Source organism: Muscardinus avellanarius (assembly GCF_963383645.1).
Source record: "Muscardinus avellanarius genome assembly, chromosome: 22".
NCBI lineage: Eukaryota > Metazoa > Chordata > Mammalia > Rodentia > Gliridae > Muscardinus > Muscardinus avellanarius.
Window position 1 is genome coordinate 7,353,536 of NC_137808.1, and position 18,241 is coordinate 7,371,776.

An 18,241-nucleotide genomic window follows, 5' to 3' on the forward strand; every position below is an offset into this window, starting at 1 on the left:
AGCAGACCCTCCCCCTTGATATCGTTGACAATAATCTGTGCTCTGGAAAATTGGGCAGCTCAAGAAAAATTAGGGACCCTACTTAGGGACTGTCCCAGAGGTCCTGAGGGCCTAGGAATGGCGATCAGAATTGTGCCGTGGCCTTTCCCCAGTAGCAGGACCCTCTAGATCATGAGCAGTCAGGAGACAGGAATACCGCGTGCACGGGCGCCCAATCCCTCAGGGACCCAAGAAGAGAGGGCATGCTCTTTGCGATGTGGCTCTGGGAAGACCGACTGAGGTCTCTGGGGGTGGTTTTGTCCAGCTGCCTTGGGAAGGAGAAATTCCCCCTCGCCAAAAAGGAAATCCGAGCTCCATGGGTTCCGGGCCACTTTGCGTGACCTCTCCCCGGACAATCCGTGTGGTCCAAAGTGCCCTGTGTGTCCAGAGCAGCATCTGGCGGCGGAACCGACCTCCGCCGAGTCCAAGATAACAGTCACAGGGGTTTGGTAATAAGAGAACAGTCAGGTATAGGACTAAAAGCCAGGAGCGTGCATGTGCAGCCTCTCTGGCTTGCACTCACAGGCGGGATAAAAATGAGCTACCGCAAGTTACAAAGGCCAACCAACCACTGGCGCTTACGGGGGCCCCGTGAAAAAGGTCCCCAGCCCCCTAGATGCTGGCCGCCGCTGGATGCGATTATGCACAGCAGGGCCCACCCAGGGGGTTGACCGCTCCCCACCTCCCCTCTCTCCACGTGGGGATGTGTCCGGACCCGCCACTTGAGGTAGGTGGAGATAGAAGGTATCTTCAGTCATCAAGTGGTGGTCCCCTTCAGCCAGGTTGGGGGGTGGCAGGGTTGGGTCGGCAAGAGACCCCCGGTGCCTCTAGATGTAGGCCTCCTTGCTGGTGGAGCTGCCGGCCTGGGGCTGCTCTGGGCCATTCTCTGGGCGGACGATGTCTTCGCTGGGCTGCATCATCACCTGGATGCGCTGCGGTGCCGGCGAGGGGGTGTGAGGCTGGACACGCTCTGCACCCACCCTCACCCCCAGCCTTAACACCGGACGCACGACCCATCCACAGATCCCGCCCGGGCCAAGCCGCACGCTCACCTGGGCAATTGCGACTACTCCTAACTAGCCTCCCACTTCTGGGAGCATCGCTCCCATCCCTGTTCTCAGACAGCAGCAGGACGTTCCCCAGGACCCAACAAGGGCTCCCCATTCACCAGGAATAAAACTCTCGGGAGGCTGAGACAGGAGGATCGCGGTTCGCAGACAGCCTCAGCTACTTAGTGAGGCCCTCTGCAACTCAGTGAGACCCGGTTTCAAAATAAAAGAATAAAAAATGGGGCAGGGGGTGTCGCTCGGAGGTCAAATGCCCCTGGGTTCCATCCCCAGACCCGCAAAATAAATAAATAAAATAAATAAGTAAGTAAATAAATAAATAGAATAAAAGTTCAAGCTGGTTGTGGTGACGTATTCTTACAATTCCCATGCTGGGGAGGCTGAGACAGGAGGACCGCAGGTTCCAGATCAGCCTCAGCAACTTAGTGAGACCCTGTTGCTGTTTCCAAAAATAAATAAATAAATAAATAAATACATAAAAAGAGTGTAGATCAGACATAGAATGCCCCTGGGTTCAATCCCCAGTGCCCCCCTCCCCCCAAATGCTCAAGTCCTACCAAACCCTATGCCTCCTGGCACCTGGCACCTCCAGGTCTGACGTGATCCTCTGTCAACCACCTAGCTCAGTCCTGCAGCAGGGCCTTTGTACATGCCACACCTGTCTCCTTTCACACAAGTCACACCTTGCTCTCCTCCTGGGCGTCTTTCGGGAGGCCTCACCCCCAGCTTTAACACCGGATTCACAATCCCATCCACAGATCCCGCCTCTTTCGGGAGGCCTCGCACTCCTGCACCCTCCTACTTTATTCTTCCCCCCAGGACTGCCCCCCTCCACGTGTGTTCTTGTTCATCTTCCCCTCCTAGATCCAAAGCTCATTTTCCTGTGGCTGTGACCCTAGCCCTGGGGATGCTGTGTGGCACATAGTAGGTGTGCAGTCCCTACTACTGGCCCCCTGAGCCCCAGGTGTGCCTCCACCCTTCCCACGGCTGGGCCTTTGCAGGCCCGTGTTTGCAAATGTACCCCTCTTGCCTCATTGCCCCTTTCAGACCCAGCTGCCTTCTGGAGATCTGCGGCAGGTGGTGGGAAAAGAAAGCTTCAGGGCCGGGCGTGGTGGCACACGCTTGTAATCCCAGCATTCGGGAGGATGAGACAGGAGGATCAGGGTTCGAGGACAGCCTCGGCTACTTGGTGAGACCCTTTGCAACTCAGTGAGACCCTTTTCTATCCTTTAAAATAAAAGATAAAAAATAGGGATTGGGGTGCACCTCGGAGGTAGAATGCCTCTGGGTTCCACCCCCAGTACTGCAAAATAAAATAAAACAAAGCTTCATATCTTACATGGGAAGAAAGGGCTGCCACCCCTGGCTCTGTTGAGAAATGACTGCAAAAATTAGGTAGGCAGCACCCCGGCTTGAAGCCTCAGTTTCTACATCCATGAAACGGGGCACTGGCCCCGGGCACTCTAGAGCCGGTCCATAGCCTACAGCCCAACTTCCCCACCCCTACAGCCTGGAGCTCCCCGTTCTGACTACAACTGGGTCTGCGTCAAGGGAAGATCAGCCAGCGCCTTCCAGGGAAGGCCTTGAAATTCTGCTTCTCTATCCCTGTGCCAGAAAGCTCTTCTGCCTGTGTCTATCCACATCTCTCTTAACTCCAGAGGGGGCTGGCCTCACTCAGCACAATCGACAGAGTCACGGGGACCCAGTACGGGTTGCATTTCCCAAATATGCCCACATGCTTGAAACAGAGTCTCACTAAGTTGCTGAGGCTGGCCTCAACTCTGCAATCCTTCCGTCCCAGCCTCCCAAGTGCTGGGATTCTAGGCTTGTGCCACAGCACCCGGCTTCACCAGATGCACTTTACACCCCTGGGTCTTCGCACATGCTTCCTGTCCTCCCTCCTCCCTCTCCTGGGAACACTAATTCTGCTTCTACCGCTAAGTCAGGACCACCTTCAGGCTGCCCCCAGCAACCCCCTCTTCGGTCCCCGTCAAGCCAAGCAGGGCTACAGCGAGGCTGTTTGCTCCTGTCTCCTTGGTGTGACTGAAGGTGGACCTCCAGAGCTCTGGCATCCTTGACTATTGACTTGTCTGTCTACTCAGTGAGACCTTGAGCTCCCCAAGGGACGGGTCTAGGCCCAGCTTGGTGGGAAGAGAGGACCAGTAATGCCAAGAGTGGGAAAGGACTTACCTGCTTCAGGGAGCCCTTTAAGGTGAGGAACATGTAGACCATGTACCCGGGGATGAGAACCATGGAAGACAAGGCCATGAGCCAGCCCACGCCTTGGCCCCACTTGGGAAAAACGTAGCTTCCCATGGTGAGAGGGGTCATCTGCACCGCACTGAAAATGAACACACCCTGGGAGGGCAGAGAGCGGGGTAGAGGGAGTCAGAAGCCCTTCCATGGACCTGGAGACCCATAGCTCTGCCAGCCTCCACTCCTGCTGCGAGGCTGAGCTTCCAAGGCCCAGCGTCCTGGGGGTCCTGCGCCCCGAAGCCACTCGTACACACGAAGCACGTTTGAGCATAATAAAAAGGGCACCCAATGCAATCCAGGAAGGTCCGCAGGAAAACGCACCCCCTCCCCTTAGCAAAAACCCCTTCCCCCAGGTTAATTCACTCGGCCACTGGAGTAAGCGCAGGTGTCAGCACTGCAAGGCTGCCCAGTCCACAGCATACGCAGCTGCCCAGCCTTTGCCCTGAGGCCCCCGAAAGCCCCACGGACCCCAGCTCCTCCTCTTGGGAGGGAATGAGGGTTGCTGAGAATAACATGTGTCCTTGTGCCAGGAGCCTGGATTTCTGGATTAGGCCGAGCTGGTTTGAACCCCAGCCCTAATTTGCAGAGTAACATTCCCTGGTGGCAAAGTGAGACAGAAGCTCTTGCTTCACCAGGGATTTGAGCGTGGTGTCCGATGTCTGCCCCCAAACAGGACATGAACAGGTGCGCAGCAGGAGGAAGTACTACAGGGAACGGGTTCCGGGGGCCCTTCCTTCCGCCCTTGCCCCTGCGGCTGAGCTGTTTCTGGGGCCTGGGCTAGCCTCATCCCAACAGGCTGCTCAAGCCTAGTTCTTACCGCCACGATTATGGGTGTGAAGAAGGACCAGCAGAGTTTCCACCAGATGCAGGGCCTGGAGCCAACCATCTCTTGGATATTATCGTAGAATCGGTTGACACCTGTGATTTTAAGAGCAAGACCAACTAGAATGGCCATCATTCAAAACACAAATAACAGGTGCTGGCGAGGGTGCGCAGAGGTGGGAACTCTAAGACATTGTTGGTGGGATTGCAAATTAGTGCAGCCACTTTGGAAAACAGTATGGAGGATCCTCCGAAGACTGGGAACAAATCTACCATTTGATCCAGCAATACCACTTCTGGGTATCTACCCAAAAGATAGGAAACCAAACTACCAAACTAATGCATGTTCATAGCTGCACAATTCACCATAGCCAAACTATGGAACCAGCCAAGATGTCCATCAACAGATGAATGGATTACAAAACTGTGGGATATGTGCACAATGGAATTTTACTCAGCCATTAAAAAAACTCAAGTACATCATTTTCAGGGAAATGGATGGAACTGGAGGGCATTATGCTAAGTGAGATTAGTCAGTCACAAAAAATAAGAAAGCAGATGCTTTCCCTAATATGTGAGAGCTAGGGAGAAGTGGGTCATAGGAGGAACTCTTGAAAGAGGAAATCCTATAGAGAGGCAAACAAGACAACCTAAAGGAGAAGAAAGGAGGGGGGAAGAGGAAAATCTCTAAAACACACAATGAACTTAAACGTATTGAAGTCAACCACTAAGCCAAGCAAGGGAAGGAGGGATGGGGAGGGAATGGGGTGGGAATTGGGTAGGGGTTAAATGGGCGATGTGTACATGTATGTACACACAATTTCTTTTACCCCAATATGATGTATGAATATAATGCACCAATAAAAAATAAAAAAATAAAGAAAAGGAAATTAACTAAGAAATCTAAGCAAAGTCATAGTTCTTAATTAGAATTAAATGAAGAAAAAAAAAAAAGAGCAAGGCCAGGGGGATGGCTGAGCCGTGGGGACTGCCACTTTCACACACGGTGACCCGGAGCAAAGCGGCAACTCCTCTGAGCCTCAGTGTCCTCGTCTGTTACAAGGGCCTAATGCTGTGGTTATCAAAGTATTTTTCAACAGCTAAATTCCTGCAATGCATAGAAGAGCAGAGTGTGGAGATGTCTACCAAGAAGAAGATACTAACGCGACGTACTTCCTGCTCAAAAGATACTAACGCGACGTACTTCCTGCTCAAAAGATACTAACGCGACGTACTTCCTGCTCGATGCCTCCCTCCACTACTCCTACTGCTGGGCAGAGCGTTGATGATTTGTTACTATAAGAAACTGGAGCCAAGTAGGCACGGTTGAGCACTTCTATAATCCCAGTACTCGGGAGGCTGAGACAGGAGCATTACTTAACATCTCTGTTTCTTGGTTTCCTCTTTTTCGTTTGCCAAACTAGATATAATCTTAGCCGGGCGTGGTGGCGCACGTTTGTAATCCCAGCATTCGGGAGGCTGAGACCGGAGGATCGCGGTTCGCGGCCAGCCTCAGCTACTTAGTGAGGCCCTCTGCAACCCAGTGAGATCCTGTTTCAAAATAAAGATTACAAAATAGGGCTGGGGGTGTGGCTCGGAGGTAGAATGCCCTTGGGTTCCATCACCAGATCTGCAAAAAAAAAAAAAAAAAAAAAAAAGAAAAGAAAAAAATGGATATAATCCTGACTTCACAGGGAAATAAATAAAGAGTGACTATGTTATCACATAGGTCATGGTGGCTCACACCTGTAACCCCAGTACTTGGCAGGCTCGGACAGGAGAATTGCAGGTTCACAGCCACCCTCAGCAACTTAGTAAGACCCCATCTCAACATAAAAAACGAAAAGAGCTGGGTGTGTAGCTCAGAGGTAGAAAGTCCCTGGGTTTAGCCTTTATTACCAAAATTTAAAAGAAAGGAAATAAAGAATAAAGAAAGAAATTGGTGATGGCTTGCAAAGAAAAACGGCAACGTCCGCAAAACAGAAAAACCTCAAGTCCACGGAATGTCTTGAAGGTCACCGATGTCCCTTGGAGAATTGCCGGACTTAGAGGCAAAGTCAGTGGCCAGTGAGCATCCCACAGGTTAGAAAGAAAGGACGAATGGATGGATGAAAAGAGGGGACAGAAATAAAGAGATCATGGTGTGCAGGTGATGACACAGCACGCCACTTCTCGTTCAAAACATCTGCTCTTGCTGTGAGGGTCAAGTCCACAGGAAAGGCTGACCTTTGAACTCAGCGTGAAAGTAACTTGGTAAGACACAAAAAAACCCACCAAATAATGAAACCAAAGTTCTCCTTGTTACTTGTTCTAAGGCAGTGCATCTTTTTTTCTCTCTTTTCTTTTCTTTTCTTTTCTTGGTACTGGGGATTGAGCTCAGGGGCATTCTACCTCCAAGTTATACCCCCAGAACCTTTTTTTTTTTTTTTTTTTTTTTACTTTGAAACAGGGTCTTGCTACTTGCTGAGGCTGGCCTTGAGCTTCTTCCTGTCTCCGCTTCACCTAACGGAGATCAAGCATACTTTTTATTATAGCCCAGATGCTGCTAAATATAGACATTAAAAGATTTATGGTCTAAGCCAGGCACGCACACGCTTGTGATCCCAGCACTTGGGAGGCTGAGACAGGAGGATCGCGCAGGTTTGAAGCCAGCCTCAGCTACTTAGTGAGACCCTGTTTCCAAATAAAATAGAAAATAGGTCTGGGAGTATAGCCCGGAGGTAGAAAGCCCCTGGGTTCCACCCCCAGTACCACAAAGAGAGAAAGAAAGAAAGAAAGAAAGAAAGAAAGAAAGAAAGAAAGAGAAATGGAGGGATGAATAGGGAGGAGGGTGATGCTCACCGTAGAACCAGGAAATGGAGACACACTCGAAGAACACGAGAAACAGCAGGCTCATGCCACTGGCAGAGTAATAGTCGAAAAGTTTGAAGACGTAAATGCCACCCTGAAAGAGGAGAGTGAATGAACGCCGGATCCCCCTCAGTATCCAGCGCACTCAGCTTTGGCGCTGGAAGAGGCTGGGATTAAGCTGTGTGCGGCAGCGAGAACTCTTGCCCCGCACCCAGTGCGGTGAGAAAAGGGCAGACACGACAGGGCTGGTGAGCAAGGCCCTGGGGCAGCTCTGGGGTGCCCACTGTACCCACCTGGGTGATGTTAGAGAGGCCGATCAGGTAGGAGACGATGCAGACGGCCGCAATGAAGAGCTCCCTGCGGTTGCGGAGGAGTCTGGGGTACTCGTCCACCAGAGCTGTGATGAAACCTTCCACAGTGCAGAACTTGGGGTGAGGAGGACAGAGGTCAGCCTCTTGCAGCGGTCCCCGGCCCCAGCCCCCAAGCCCAGCCTTGGAGTGGAAGACAAGAGGTCCCCGCAGCATGGATGCTGGGTGTGGTCAGGTTCCCGCCTCTGGACCTTCTTCTGTCTGGGGATCGGTTTCCCCTTCAGGAAAGTGGGGAGTCAGCTGAGTGGTCTCCCAGATCTAGGGGTTGGGAATCTTGGTCCCCTTCTTGGGAGGGGCACTCACCTGGCTGTCTATGCCCAGCATGAGTAGCATAGAGAAGAATAGGATAGCCCAGAGCGGAGAGATGGGCAGCTGCGTCACAGCCTCGGGGTAAGCCAGGAACGCCAGCCCGGGGCCTGGAGGAGGAAAGGGCAGACATGGAGCGAAGTATTGAGCACCTGCTGTTTACCCGTTCCCAGCTGCCTTTCGTTTCGTTTTCCTGGTAGCCTTTGGAGCGAGTGTGGTCAGTCTCTTAGACAACCGAGTGCGGGCAGAGGAGAGGAGCTGTGGTCCAGAGGCAGGAGGACCTGACAGGTGCTGTGGCCATCGTCCCGATGAGGGGCTGCCATGTAGGGAAGGCCCTGCAATGGGCTGAGGCTTCCCGCCTGAGCACTGGTCCGTGAGACCTTCCAGAGATGGAACAGAGGATGAGAAGGCGTGGGGAGGGCTGTTTGGGACATGTGGCACCTGAGTGTCTGGCAGGGGATGTCTAAGAGATGGAGGAATCTTGGAGTGGGGAGGAGACGGTACCCTCTCTGGGTCTGGAAGCGGGAGAGCGCCTGGAGGGTGCCAGAGACGGGAGAGGGGCTGTCCCCCTAGGGGAGGAGGGCACAGGGCCAGCCCAGGTCTCCAAGCGCCTGCTTGGGGAGCGGGCTAAGAGCATTTTTAGAGTCAGGTCAAAAGAATGGATCCGGAGCTTTGCATCATCGAGCTGAACGCGTCCCGGCTGGACCACAGCGCAGACTCCGGACGGCCTGCAAAGGCCAGCACCGTGAGCCCCTCCCTCCCAGGAGCCGAGGACCCCGCGGGGTGGAGCTGACCTGAGGCCGCCACGTCGGCAATGGACCGCTTGGTGACGTGGGCCATGAAGCCCACGATGGAGAAGATGACAAATCCCGCGAACATGCTGGTGCACGAATTGATGCAGCAGACGATGATGGAGTCCCTGGAGTGAAGAAGAGGCGGGGTCAGGGAGGGCGGGGCCGGGAGGGAGGCGTGGCTAGAGGCAGTGGTTTTCAGGGGCGGGGCCGGGAGGAGGTGGGGGCGGGGCCTGGAGGAGGTGGGGGCGGGGCCAGGGGAGGGCGGGGCCAGAAGAATCGGGGTCAGGGAAGGGGTGACCCTGAGGGATAGTATCAGAGAGGGCTGCGCTGAGAAGCCCAAGTGGTTGACAGGTGAGACCTGACAGGTGAGAAAGGCCAGGGGCGTGGCCTCTGTCGGAGGGTGGGACTGCGGGTGGGCGTGGTGATTGGCGGGGCGTGGCCGGGAAGGAAGCAGTTGCTGCTCTCCTGATAGGTGAGACAGCAGGAGGCGTGGCCACAGACCACAAGTGGGCGTGGTGGTCGGCGGGGCGGGGCCAGGAAGGAAGCAGTTGCTGCTCTCCTGATAGGTGAGACAGCAGGAGGCGTGGCCACAGATCACAAGTGGGCGTGGCGGTCGAAGGGGCGTGGCCAGGAAGGGAGAAGTTGCTGCTCTCCTGATAGGTGAGACAGCAGGAGGCGTGGCCACAGACCACAAGTGGGCGTGGCGGTCGAAGGGGCGTGGCCAGGAAGGGAGAAGTTGCTGCTCTCCTGATAGGTGAGACAGCAGGAGGCGTGGCCACAGACCACAAGTGGGCGTGGCGGTGGAAGGGGCGTGGCCAGGAAGGAAGCAGTTGCTGCTCTCCTGATAGGTGAGGCAAGGAGGCGTGGCCACAGACCACAAGTGGGCGTGGCAGTCGAAGGGGAGTGGCCATGAAGGGAGAAGTTGCTGCTCTCCTGATAGGTGAGACAGCAGGAGGCGTGGCCACAGACCACAAGTGGGCGTGACAGTCGAAGGGGCGTGGCCATGAAGGGAGAAGTTGCTTCTCTGTCCTAATGAGTGAAGGCCAGGGCCGCGGCCTCTGAAGGGCCAGACAGCAAGTGACGGGGTGATGATTGGGGGAAGTGGCGGAAAAAAGGTTGCTTCTTTCTGTCACCTGTAGACGTTGTTGTGGAAAGAGTTGTAGCTCCCAAGAGCGATCAGGGACCCCAGGCCCAGCCCGTAGGAGAAGAAAATCTGAGTCGCTGCATCCAGCCACACCTGGAACGAGAATGACCAAAGAAAAAATGGTCAAAGTACAATAATAACCAGAGCCACGGCTCGCAGTGCGCTCACCAGCTCTGCCCACACCCCGGGGTGGGGGCGCGGTGGCTGTCCAGGGCTGGTGGGCCGGGACCCCCGATTCGGGCTGTGCCTAACCTGGCTGGCGAGGCCTCTCACCTCGGAGTCGGAGAGCTTGCGGAAGTTGGGCGTGATGTAGAAGAGGATGCCCTCCTTGGCCCCGGGCAGCGTCACCCCGCGGAAGAACAGGATGATGAGCATGACGTAGGGGTAGGTCGCCGAGAAGTAGACAACCTGGGGGGACAGCGGGCGCCCGGGTCGCACCTGCTCCAGCGCCCGGGCTCCTCCCTCCCTGGCCCACATCAGCACCGGTTGTGGCTCTGGGCTCCAGTCCAGTCCCTCTTCCTCCAGGATGCCTTCCTGCATTCCTGGGCTCCTCCCCTTGGCCACTTTTCTGAAGCCCCAGCTTGGATCTGAACCAAGCAACTCAGGCCCTAGTTTTCTCTTCTCTTGTCTCCTCCTATTTTTTGACTTCTAAATCGTCCAAGTCATACACGTGATGATGGGAAATTTTTAAAATTACGTATGAAGCCAGGCATGGTGGCACACACCGGTAATACCAGTACTTGGAGGAGGCTAAGACAAGAGGATGGAAGGTTCGAGGCTAGCCTTAGCGATATAGAAAGAGCCTTGGCAACTTAGTAAGGTCCTGTTTCAGAATAAAAAATAAAGAGTTGAAGATGTGGCTCGGAGGTAGATTGCCCCTGGGTTCAATCCCCAGCACCAAATAATAAAAAATTAAATACACATACACAACTTGCCTTTGAGAGCCCCTAGACGTTACACGATGACTTGTGTTATTGACATCTCTGTAATTCCAGTACCTAAGACAGTCCTTGGTATACAGTAGGCACACTATAAATGTCTGACAATTGCATAAATGTAGGGATATTAAGATTTTAGTGTTTCCTGATCATGTCTGAGCACATTTTTATGTAAAAAGAAACTTAACTTATACAGCTAACTTTTCACTTAGCAGGATTATTATTATTATTATTATTTTATTATTTGCAGTACTGTGTGTTTCTAGGGACTGAACCCAGGAGGGTTGTTCTACCCCTGACCTATACCCCTGGCACTATTTTATTTTTATTCTGAAACAGGGTCTCTCACTAAGTTGCTGAGAGCTTACATTACTGAGGCTGGCCTGAAGCTTGTGATCCTCCAGTCTCAGCCTTCCAAGGACTGGGGTTAAGAATGTGGACTTTTTACATCTGGGGCCCTGGCACCTAGAAGATGCCCAGGGGGGAACATGTTCAGCTGGCCACTAGCAACGGTGGCTTTCTGTTTTGTCATGACCACCAGGCCCAGAGGGATGTCACAGGATTCACAGTGGGCCTGGAATGGTGCCACACGCCTTCTCTAAAGGCGTGTGACACAATTCTTCTCATTTCACAGAGAAGACCGAGGCTCAGAGAGTTGGAGGGATCCCCGTAGCCCAAGGCTGGAGACGCCAGCCCCCGTCACAGGGCCCGGGAGATACAGATGCTCTCCCAGGGCAGAGATGCCCATGCAGACCCGTCCTCTGTCCTGTCCCCTGGTCCCCTTGGGGCACACCATTTCCTACCTTTCCAGTCCAGCCAACACCCTTCCAAATGCAGAAATACACAAGGACCCACGCGATGGCCAGGGTGATGGCCAGAGGCCAGCGGATCTGGCCTGGCTTGTCCAGCCCGTCTGTCATCTGATGCATGTTGTGTCTGGTGGGTCAGAGGAGAGAGAGAGAGAGAGAGAGAGAGAGAGAGAGAGAGAGACAGACAGACAGACAGACAGACAGACAGACAGACAGACAGTCACTGGAAGCTGGAGGGAGCCGGAGCAGTGCAGGGTACCCAGGGCACAAACATGGACAAAATCCACCTCTGGGACTACACTGATATGGTGATCCCGGGGGTCTGTCATCACCAGAAAGCGCTGATTGGTCAGTTGAAGAGAGAGCAGGACCTGCCCATGCCTGAGCTCAGCAGCCATAATTGCTGCCGCCCCTCCGGCCCCGTGGATCCATTTCATTATTGTTGTTGTTATTATTATTATTGTTGTTGTTGCTGTTGTTGTTGTTGTTGTAGTCCTGGGGTCCCTGGAAACCCTTCTACCTCCGGGCTACACTCCCAGATCTATTATTTTTGGCTTCGAACCAGCGTGATCCTCCTGTCTCCGCCTCCCAAGCACGGGGATTACAAGTGTGCACCACCACACTCGGCTAAAACATCTTTAGATGATTATCAGAATACCTAAGACTGCCCTATTTGCTAGGCAAATAATTGTTCTACTATATTATCCTAGGGATTCATATCAATATTAAAAAAAAGTCCATACATGTTCAGTATAGCCTTTTTTTCTGCATAATTTTCAGTGTGGCTGGTTGGGTCCATGGCCGCAGCGCCTGCAGATACGGGGCCCCCTATAGACTGGGCTGGTTTCAGGATGAGTCCAGACTCTCTGGAGACTCCTGTCGGCCGCGAGGGTTATTCTCTTCGGCTCATCCCTCTGGATCGGCCCTCTGGGTTTCCCTAACTTGCTGGGTCCCAGGAGGCTGGCTGCCAGGCTGCCGGGTCCCTTACCCTCTGGCTCCCTGCAGGATTTGACCAGTGGGAGGCGCTGGCGGGTGATGGGAGAATTTTTTTCTCCCTGCTGGACTAAGGCTTTGTGTGCGGCTGGATTCCTCTGCTCGTGGAGGACACAGCGCGTGCCCGGCGGCCCTTATGCCCAGTTCTCCCCAGAGAAGGAAACAGCTCCACCTTCCCTGTGGCTCCCTGTGCCCGGCCTCCATCCTGCAAAAGGTGCTTCCCCTCACTCCTGCCTCTGCAGCGAGGCCCGGCGTACTCACTCCCAGAACTCCACCACGGCGCTGGTCATGTTGGTGGTGTTGGCCATGCTGTAGTTAGAGAAACAGTGGTCTGTGTTCCAGGGGTTGTCACACTGTTTCCACGGCAGTGTCTGCAAGGACAGCACAAGGACAAGTCTCACTAAGTCCCCGGGGGATGGCAAGAGAGGTGCCCGCTCCCCCGCCCACCCCGAAGGTCCCGAGCCTCTCCTCCTCCTTCCCGACAGCTCTGGGCTCTGGGACGCAGGCAGCCTTGTGACTCTCCTTGTAGGTATCAGAGAGGGTCACTCACTTGCTTACGATCGGGGCGCTACTAAGAATCAGAGCTGAAATTTAGACCTCGACCTGCTCAGTCTGAGAACCAGCCTCCCAAGGGACACTGGCAGGTCGCTTGTGACCACCCTGGGGTCACCTCCCAGCTACACAAGCTTGGGCCAAAGAGTCTGACTCTCTGCACAAAAATGATGGCACAATAGTGCTTGTTCTCTGCCAAGCACGGTGTGAGATGGGTTGTATCTCTTTGTTTTCTCAAATTTTCCTTTTGTGGTGAAATACACATCCCATGAAATTTACAAATTTGATATTTTTTTTTTGGCGGGGAGAGGGGACATTACTAAGGACAGAACCCAAGGACATTCTACCTCTGAACTATACCCCAGCCCTTTAAAAAATTAGTTATTGTTTATTATTATTATTATTATTATTATTATTATTATTTGTATGTGTGTGTTACCAGAGGTAGAACCCAGGAGCATTCTGCCTCTGAGCTACACTCCCAGCCCTTTTAAAAACTTATTTATGGCCGGGCGTGGTGGCGCACGCTTGTAATCCCCGCGCTTGGGAGGCAGAGACAGGAGGATCGCACAGGTTCGAAGCCAGTCGCGCGCGCTGGCTTAGGAGACCCTGTTTCCAAATAAAATGTAAAAAAAAAAAAAAAAAAAGGTCTGGGAGTGTAGCCCAGAGGTAGAAGGGCTTCCAGGAACCCCAGTACCACCAAAAAAAAATAAAAAACTTATTTATGTTATTATTGGTATTATTTGTGTGTGTGTGGTACTGGGGGTGGAACCCAGGGGCTTTCTACCTCTGGGCTACACCCCAGCCCTATTTTATAATTTATTTGGAATCAGGGTCTCATTAAGTTGCTGAGAGCCTCACTCAGTAGCTGAGGCTGGCTTCAAACCTGTGCGATCCTCCTGTCTCAGCCTCCCAAGTGCAGGGATTACAGGTGTGCGCCACCATGCCTGGCTTATTATTAGTATTATTGTGTGTGTGTGTGTGTGTGTGTGTGTGTGTGTGTGTGTGTATTACTAGAGGTGGAACCCAGAGGCATTCTACCTCTGAGCTCCACACCCAGCCCTTTTTAAAAATTTCTTTATTTTGAGACAAGATCTTACTAAGTTGCAGAGGGCCTCACTAAGTAGATGAGCCTGACCGTGAACCTGCGATCCTCCTGTCTCAGCCTCCCAAGTACTGGGATTACAAGCATGCGCCACCACGCCCGCCTGGCTTCCCTTTTTTTTTTTTTAAACAGGGTCTTGCTAAATTGCTGGGGCTGGCCTTGAAAGCCTCCTGTCTCAACGTCTCCTGGGATCCTCCTGTCTCGACTCCTGGGATCCTCCTGTCTCGGTCCCAAGTACTGGGATTATAGGCATGTGCTGCCACGTCCAGCAGAATTTCAATTTATTGAGGCAATTAATTTTATCCCCTATAAATGGGAACAGCAAGGCACAGGGAGGTGAAATCTCTTTCCTGAAGGTACACAGCTGGTGTACAGGATGGCCAGGATTCGAACCTGGCCTATCTAATACCAGGCAAAGTGAGCTAATAATGCAGTCAGTGGAGGGGTGTCGGGAGGGAGAAGGAAGGGCCGGTGCACTGTGCTACAGCTGCTGGGGACAGACAGGGCGGGTGACGAAGCGAAGCCGCCCTCCACCCCAGGAGCGTCTCTGCCGACAGAGGGCGCTCTTTGGCTCTGAGCCCGCTGGGTGGTCAGGGCCCTCACCGTGGTGAAGGAGTTGTACAGGTAGTAGATGGCCCAGGAGATGATGACGATGTAGTAAATATTCAGCCAGAAAGACAGCACGGCCGCGGCCAGGCCCACCCCTGGGAGCAGAGCAGAGCACAGTGTCAGGGAGCAGAGCACACCACGCCGTCGGGGCCCACCCCTGGGAGCAGAGCACACCACGCCATCAGGGCCCACCCCTGGGAGCAGAGCACACCACGCTGTCAGGGAGCAGAGCACACCACGCCGTCAGGGCACACCACACCGTCAGGGCCTCGGCCCAGCGTGCCCGCAGCCCCAGCCCGGCCAACCTCAGGACCCGCCTTCCCAGGCCACTTGGGTGGAGAGAGGGGCACTCGTGCCAGGGACAGGGATGAGCTGAAGCAACAGGCAGGCGGCCGACTGGGACCCTCGCCCCTTCCCCCTGGCTCCTACCCAGCGTCCTCCGCTGTTACCTGGCCCCTTGCAGCAGCCTCCGCCTGGCCCAGAGGTGCACCAAGCAGCTCCCTAGGGTGTCCCCAGCTGACAGCTCACACGGGCCTGCGGGCAGGGCCGGCGCCACAACCCCAGGGCCCTGCTGTGCACGTACCCTTGAACATGGGCGCCAGCTTCCACACACCCAGGCCCCCGATGGACGTGTACTGGCCGAGGGAGCACTCCAGCAGGAAGAGCGGTACCCCCGCAAAGATGAGGGTCAGGAAGTAGGGGATGAGGAAGGCGCCTGCGGGGTGGACGGGACAAGTGCGTGAGGCCCCAAAGCTCTAGGGACACCCCCTATCGGCACGGCCAGGACCCTCTTGTGCACGCCCACGCAGAACCCAAAGCCAGTGTACCGAGGCATCTTGCTTAAAATACATCCCCTGCTCTTTGCAAAATGAAGAGATTAACAATAATAATTTTATAATATTATTATAAATTATATATAAATTACATATTTACATATTATATAAATATAGTAACAATTATTATTATACGGTCGTGGGGATGGAACCCAATGCTATTCACCCTCTAAGTTACGCCCTCAGCCCAATTTTATCATTTTAGTTTGAAACAATATGCCTCACTTAGTTGCTGAGGCTGGCCTTGAAGCTGCGGTCCTCCTGTCTCAGACTCCCAAATATTGGGATTACAGGTGTGTGCCCCTGCTCCCAGCTACGAGAGGAGCTTTTGGTGTCATTAAGAGAAGGATAATTGTTCTCTGAGGATCTTTGGATAAAGGGACAAGAAGCAAGGAAGGGGTACTGAGGACTTCCTTTAGAACCCCCAGGGGAGGCTTTCCTTCCACCAAAAAACTAATGACCCAAGAAGCGCCAAGGTGGGACCCTCTCTGGAGTTCAGCCCCGGGCGCCACCTGGTCACCACCTACCACCGCCATTTTTCCCACAGAGATAGGGGAACCTCCAGACGTTGCCCAGGCCGATAGCGTAGCCCACGCAGGACATGAGGAAGTCGAAGCGGCCTTTCCAGGTGTCCCGGTCGGGCAAGTCCCCGGCCTTCTTCTGCACCTTCACCACCAGGGTCTTGGGCTTGTCATTGGGCATGGGGGCCTCGCTCACTTCCGTGGAGATCTGCCCGCCGGCCACCTTGCTGCCATTGGTCGCCATGTCTCGGAGTTTGGATGCGGAGGTCCTGGCAGATGGACGTGGTATATCGGCTCCGGTCCACGCGGACAACAGTTTTGCGGCTGAAGGTCACCCTAGGAGGACAGAGTCACCGGCAAAGATAAGCGGCAGGATCCAGGGTTTCCCTGGACCCAAATAACAGCAGCAAAATGATCCCCAAATAAACTGGGGCTCAGCCAGTTCTCTCTAAGCTCCCTGTCTCCCTCCAGGCCCTGCGGCCAAGGTGGTCCAATGTGTCCTGCTCAGAAGATAAACTTAGGGCCACCAAACTTCCAAACAGAAATTAATTAATTAATTAATTTATTTATTTATTTTTGTGGGTGTGGGGATGGAACCCAGGGGCATTCAACCTCTGAGCTACACCCCCTGCCCTATTTTTTATTCTTTATTTTGAAACCAGGTCTCACTGAGTTGCAGAGGGCCTCACTAAGTTAGCTGAGGCTGTCCGTGAACTGCGATCCTCCTGTCTCAGCCTCCCGAATGCTGGGATTACAAGTGTGTGCCACCATGCCCGGCATTATTTTATATTTTTATTTGGCAACACGGTCTCTTAAACCAGCAAGGCTGGCTTCAAAACTGTGCGATCCTCCTGTCTCCGCCTCCCAAGTGTGGGGATTACAAGCGTGCGCCACCACGCCCGGTCAAAAGGGAATTTTTGACACTGCAGCCCAGTCCTGCTGGCCTGCTGTGGAAGGAGCACTTCTGACACCTGGTCACCCCAAGATGTTCCATCGGGACCCCATTCCCTTCTTATCTCCTTAATTCCAGAGGTAGTGTAAACGCAGAGGACAGACAAGGGTAGTAGACCAAGTGAGTTCAGATCTCCTGTCTGCCTGACATCACCTGACAGTGTAGCACTCTTAGTACTGCTACTCAGTACTCCCAGGACTCCTGACTGCTCCCAGCCTCCGCTTCCCCATCTATGAAATGCAGGCAGTCCTCTTCGGCTTGTGGAGTTATGGTACAAATATTAATGGCTGCAGGAGTGTTAATTTGCACGCCGGGCTGATAGCGAGAGATCAAATAGCAAATAACAGGTATCACCTAATATAGAGCAAAGAGCAGATATATCGCCTAATATATAGCAAATAGATATCACATAATATACGTCACCTAATATATAGCAAAGAGCAGATATCACCTAATATATATCGCCTAATATATAGCAAATAGATATCACATAATATCGTCACCTAATATATAGCAAAGAGCAGATATCACCTAAAATAGCTGTTGACATCACCTGATGATTTTCTGTAGCAGACCCACTCCAAAAAGGCTCCCTCTGTGGCCCCCAAGGAACAGCCTGCAAAGCAAAGACAGAGAGGAGGGAAAGGTGAATGGCCGACAGAGACTAGGGCAACTCTGGGCAGAGAGCGGCGGGGCAGGAAGCTGCCAGGGGTCTGGGCTGTGTGTGTGCCCGCAGGGCGTCCCCAGCCAGGGTGACCAGAGCGAGCCCGTGCAGCATGGTGCTAGGGACATGCAGGCAGGGCCCGCTGCCTCAGGACAGCACGGGGTGGGCGGGCATGAGAGCACATGAGGGGGCTGTTCCATAATTTTATCAGAAGGAAAAGAGAAATCAACAGGGGGGCTGCAGCTCCTCAGGCGCCCACCAGAAGTCACCAAACACTGCTGATAGTTTCCCCCCTCTCTCCTCCACCCAAACTTGCAGAAATGTTAATCAAAGGCCGTGTAAGAACATGAGGAACTGGAAGTGGTGAAGCACACCTGGATCCCAGTGCTCGGTAGGCTGAGACAGGAGGATCGCAGATTTGAGGCCAGCCTCAGCAACTTAGTGAGACTCTCATCAACCTAGTGAGACCTGGCTTCCAAATTAAGAAGAAAAAAAAATAGGCCTGGGGTGCAGCTCGGAGGTAGAATGCCCCTGGGTTCCATCCCCAGTACAAAAGAAAGAAAGAAAAAAAAAGGAAGAGTGCCATTCAGGTTTTCAACCGTTTTTTCCCCCCTTGAAT

At 53.4% G+C, this 18,241-nt stretch overlaps 1 protein-coding gene across 1 annotated transcript; it reads right to left on the reverse strand.

Moving 5' to 3' along the window:
- Positions 1-866: 866 nt before the first annotated feature.
- SLC6A1 (solute carrier family 6 member 1) lies at positions 867-16,250 on the reverse strand (the record flags this gene model as incomplete). The annotated part of the gene is made up of 14 exons (XM_080718025.1): positions 867-971; positions 3,297-3,464; positions 4,180-4,280; positions 7,026-7,128; positions 7,328-7,459; positions 7,706-7,818; positions 8,503-8,627; positions 9,636-9,739; positions 9,920-10,054; positions 11,388-11,520; positions 12,648-12,757; positions 14,647-14,747; positions 15,236-15,367; positions 16,013-16,250. The coding sequence occupies 14 exons, from the start codon at positions 16,248-16,250 to the stop codon at positions 867-869; spliced, it is 1,800 nt and encodes a 599-aa protein (XP_080574151.1).
- Positions 16,251-18,241: the final 1,991 nt, after the last annotated feature.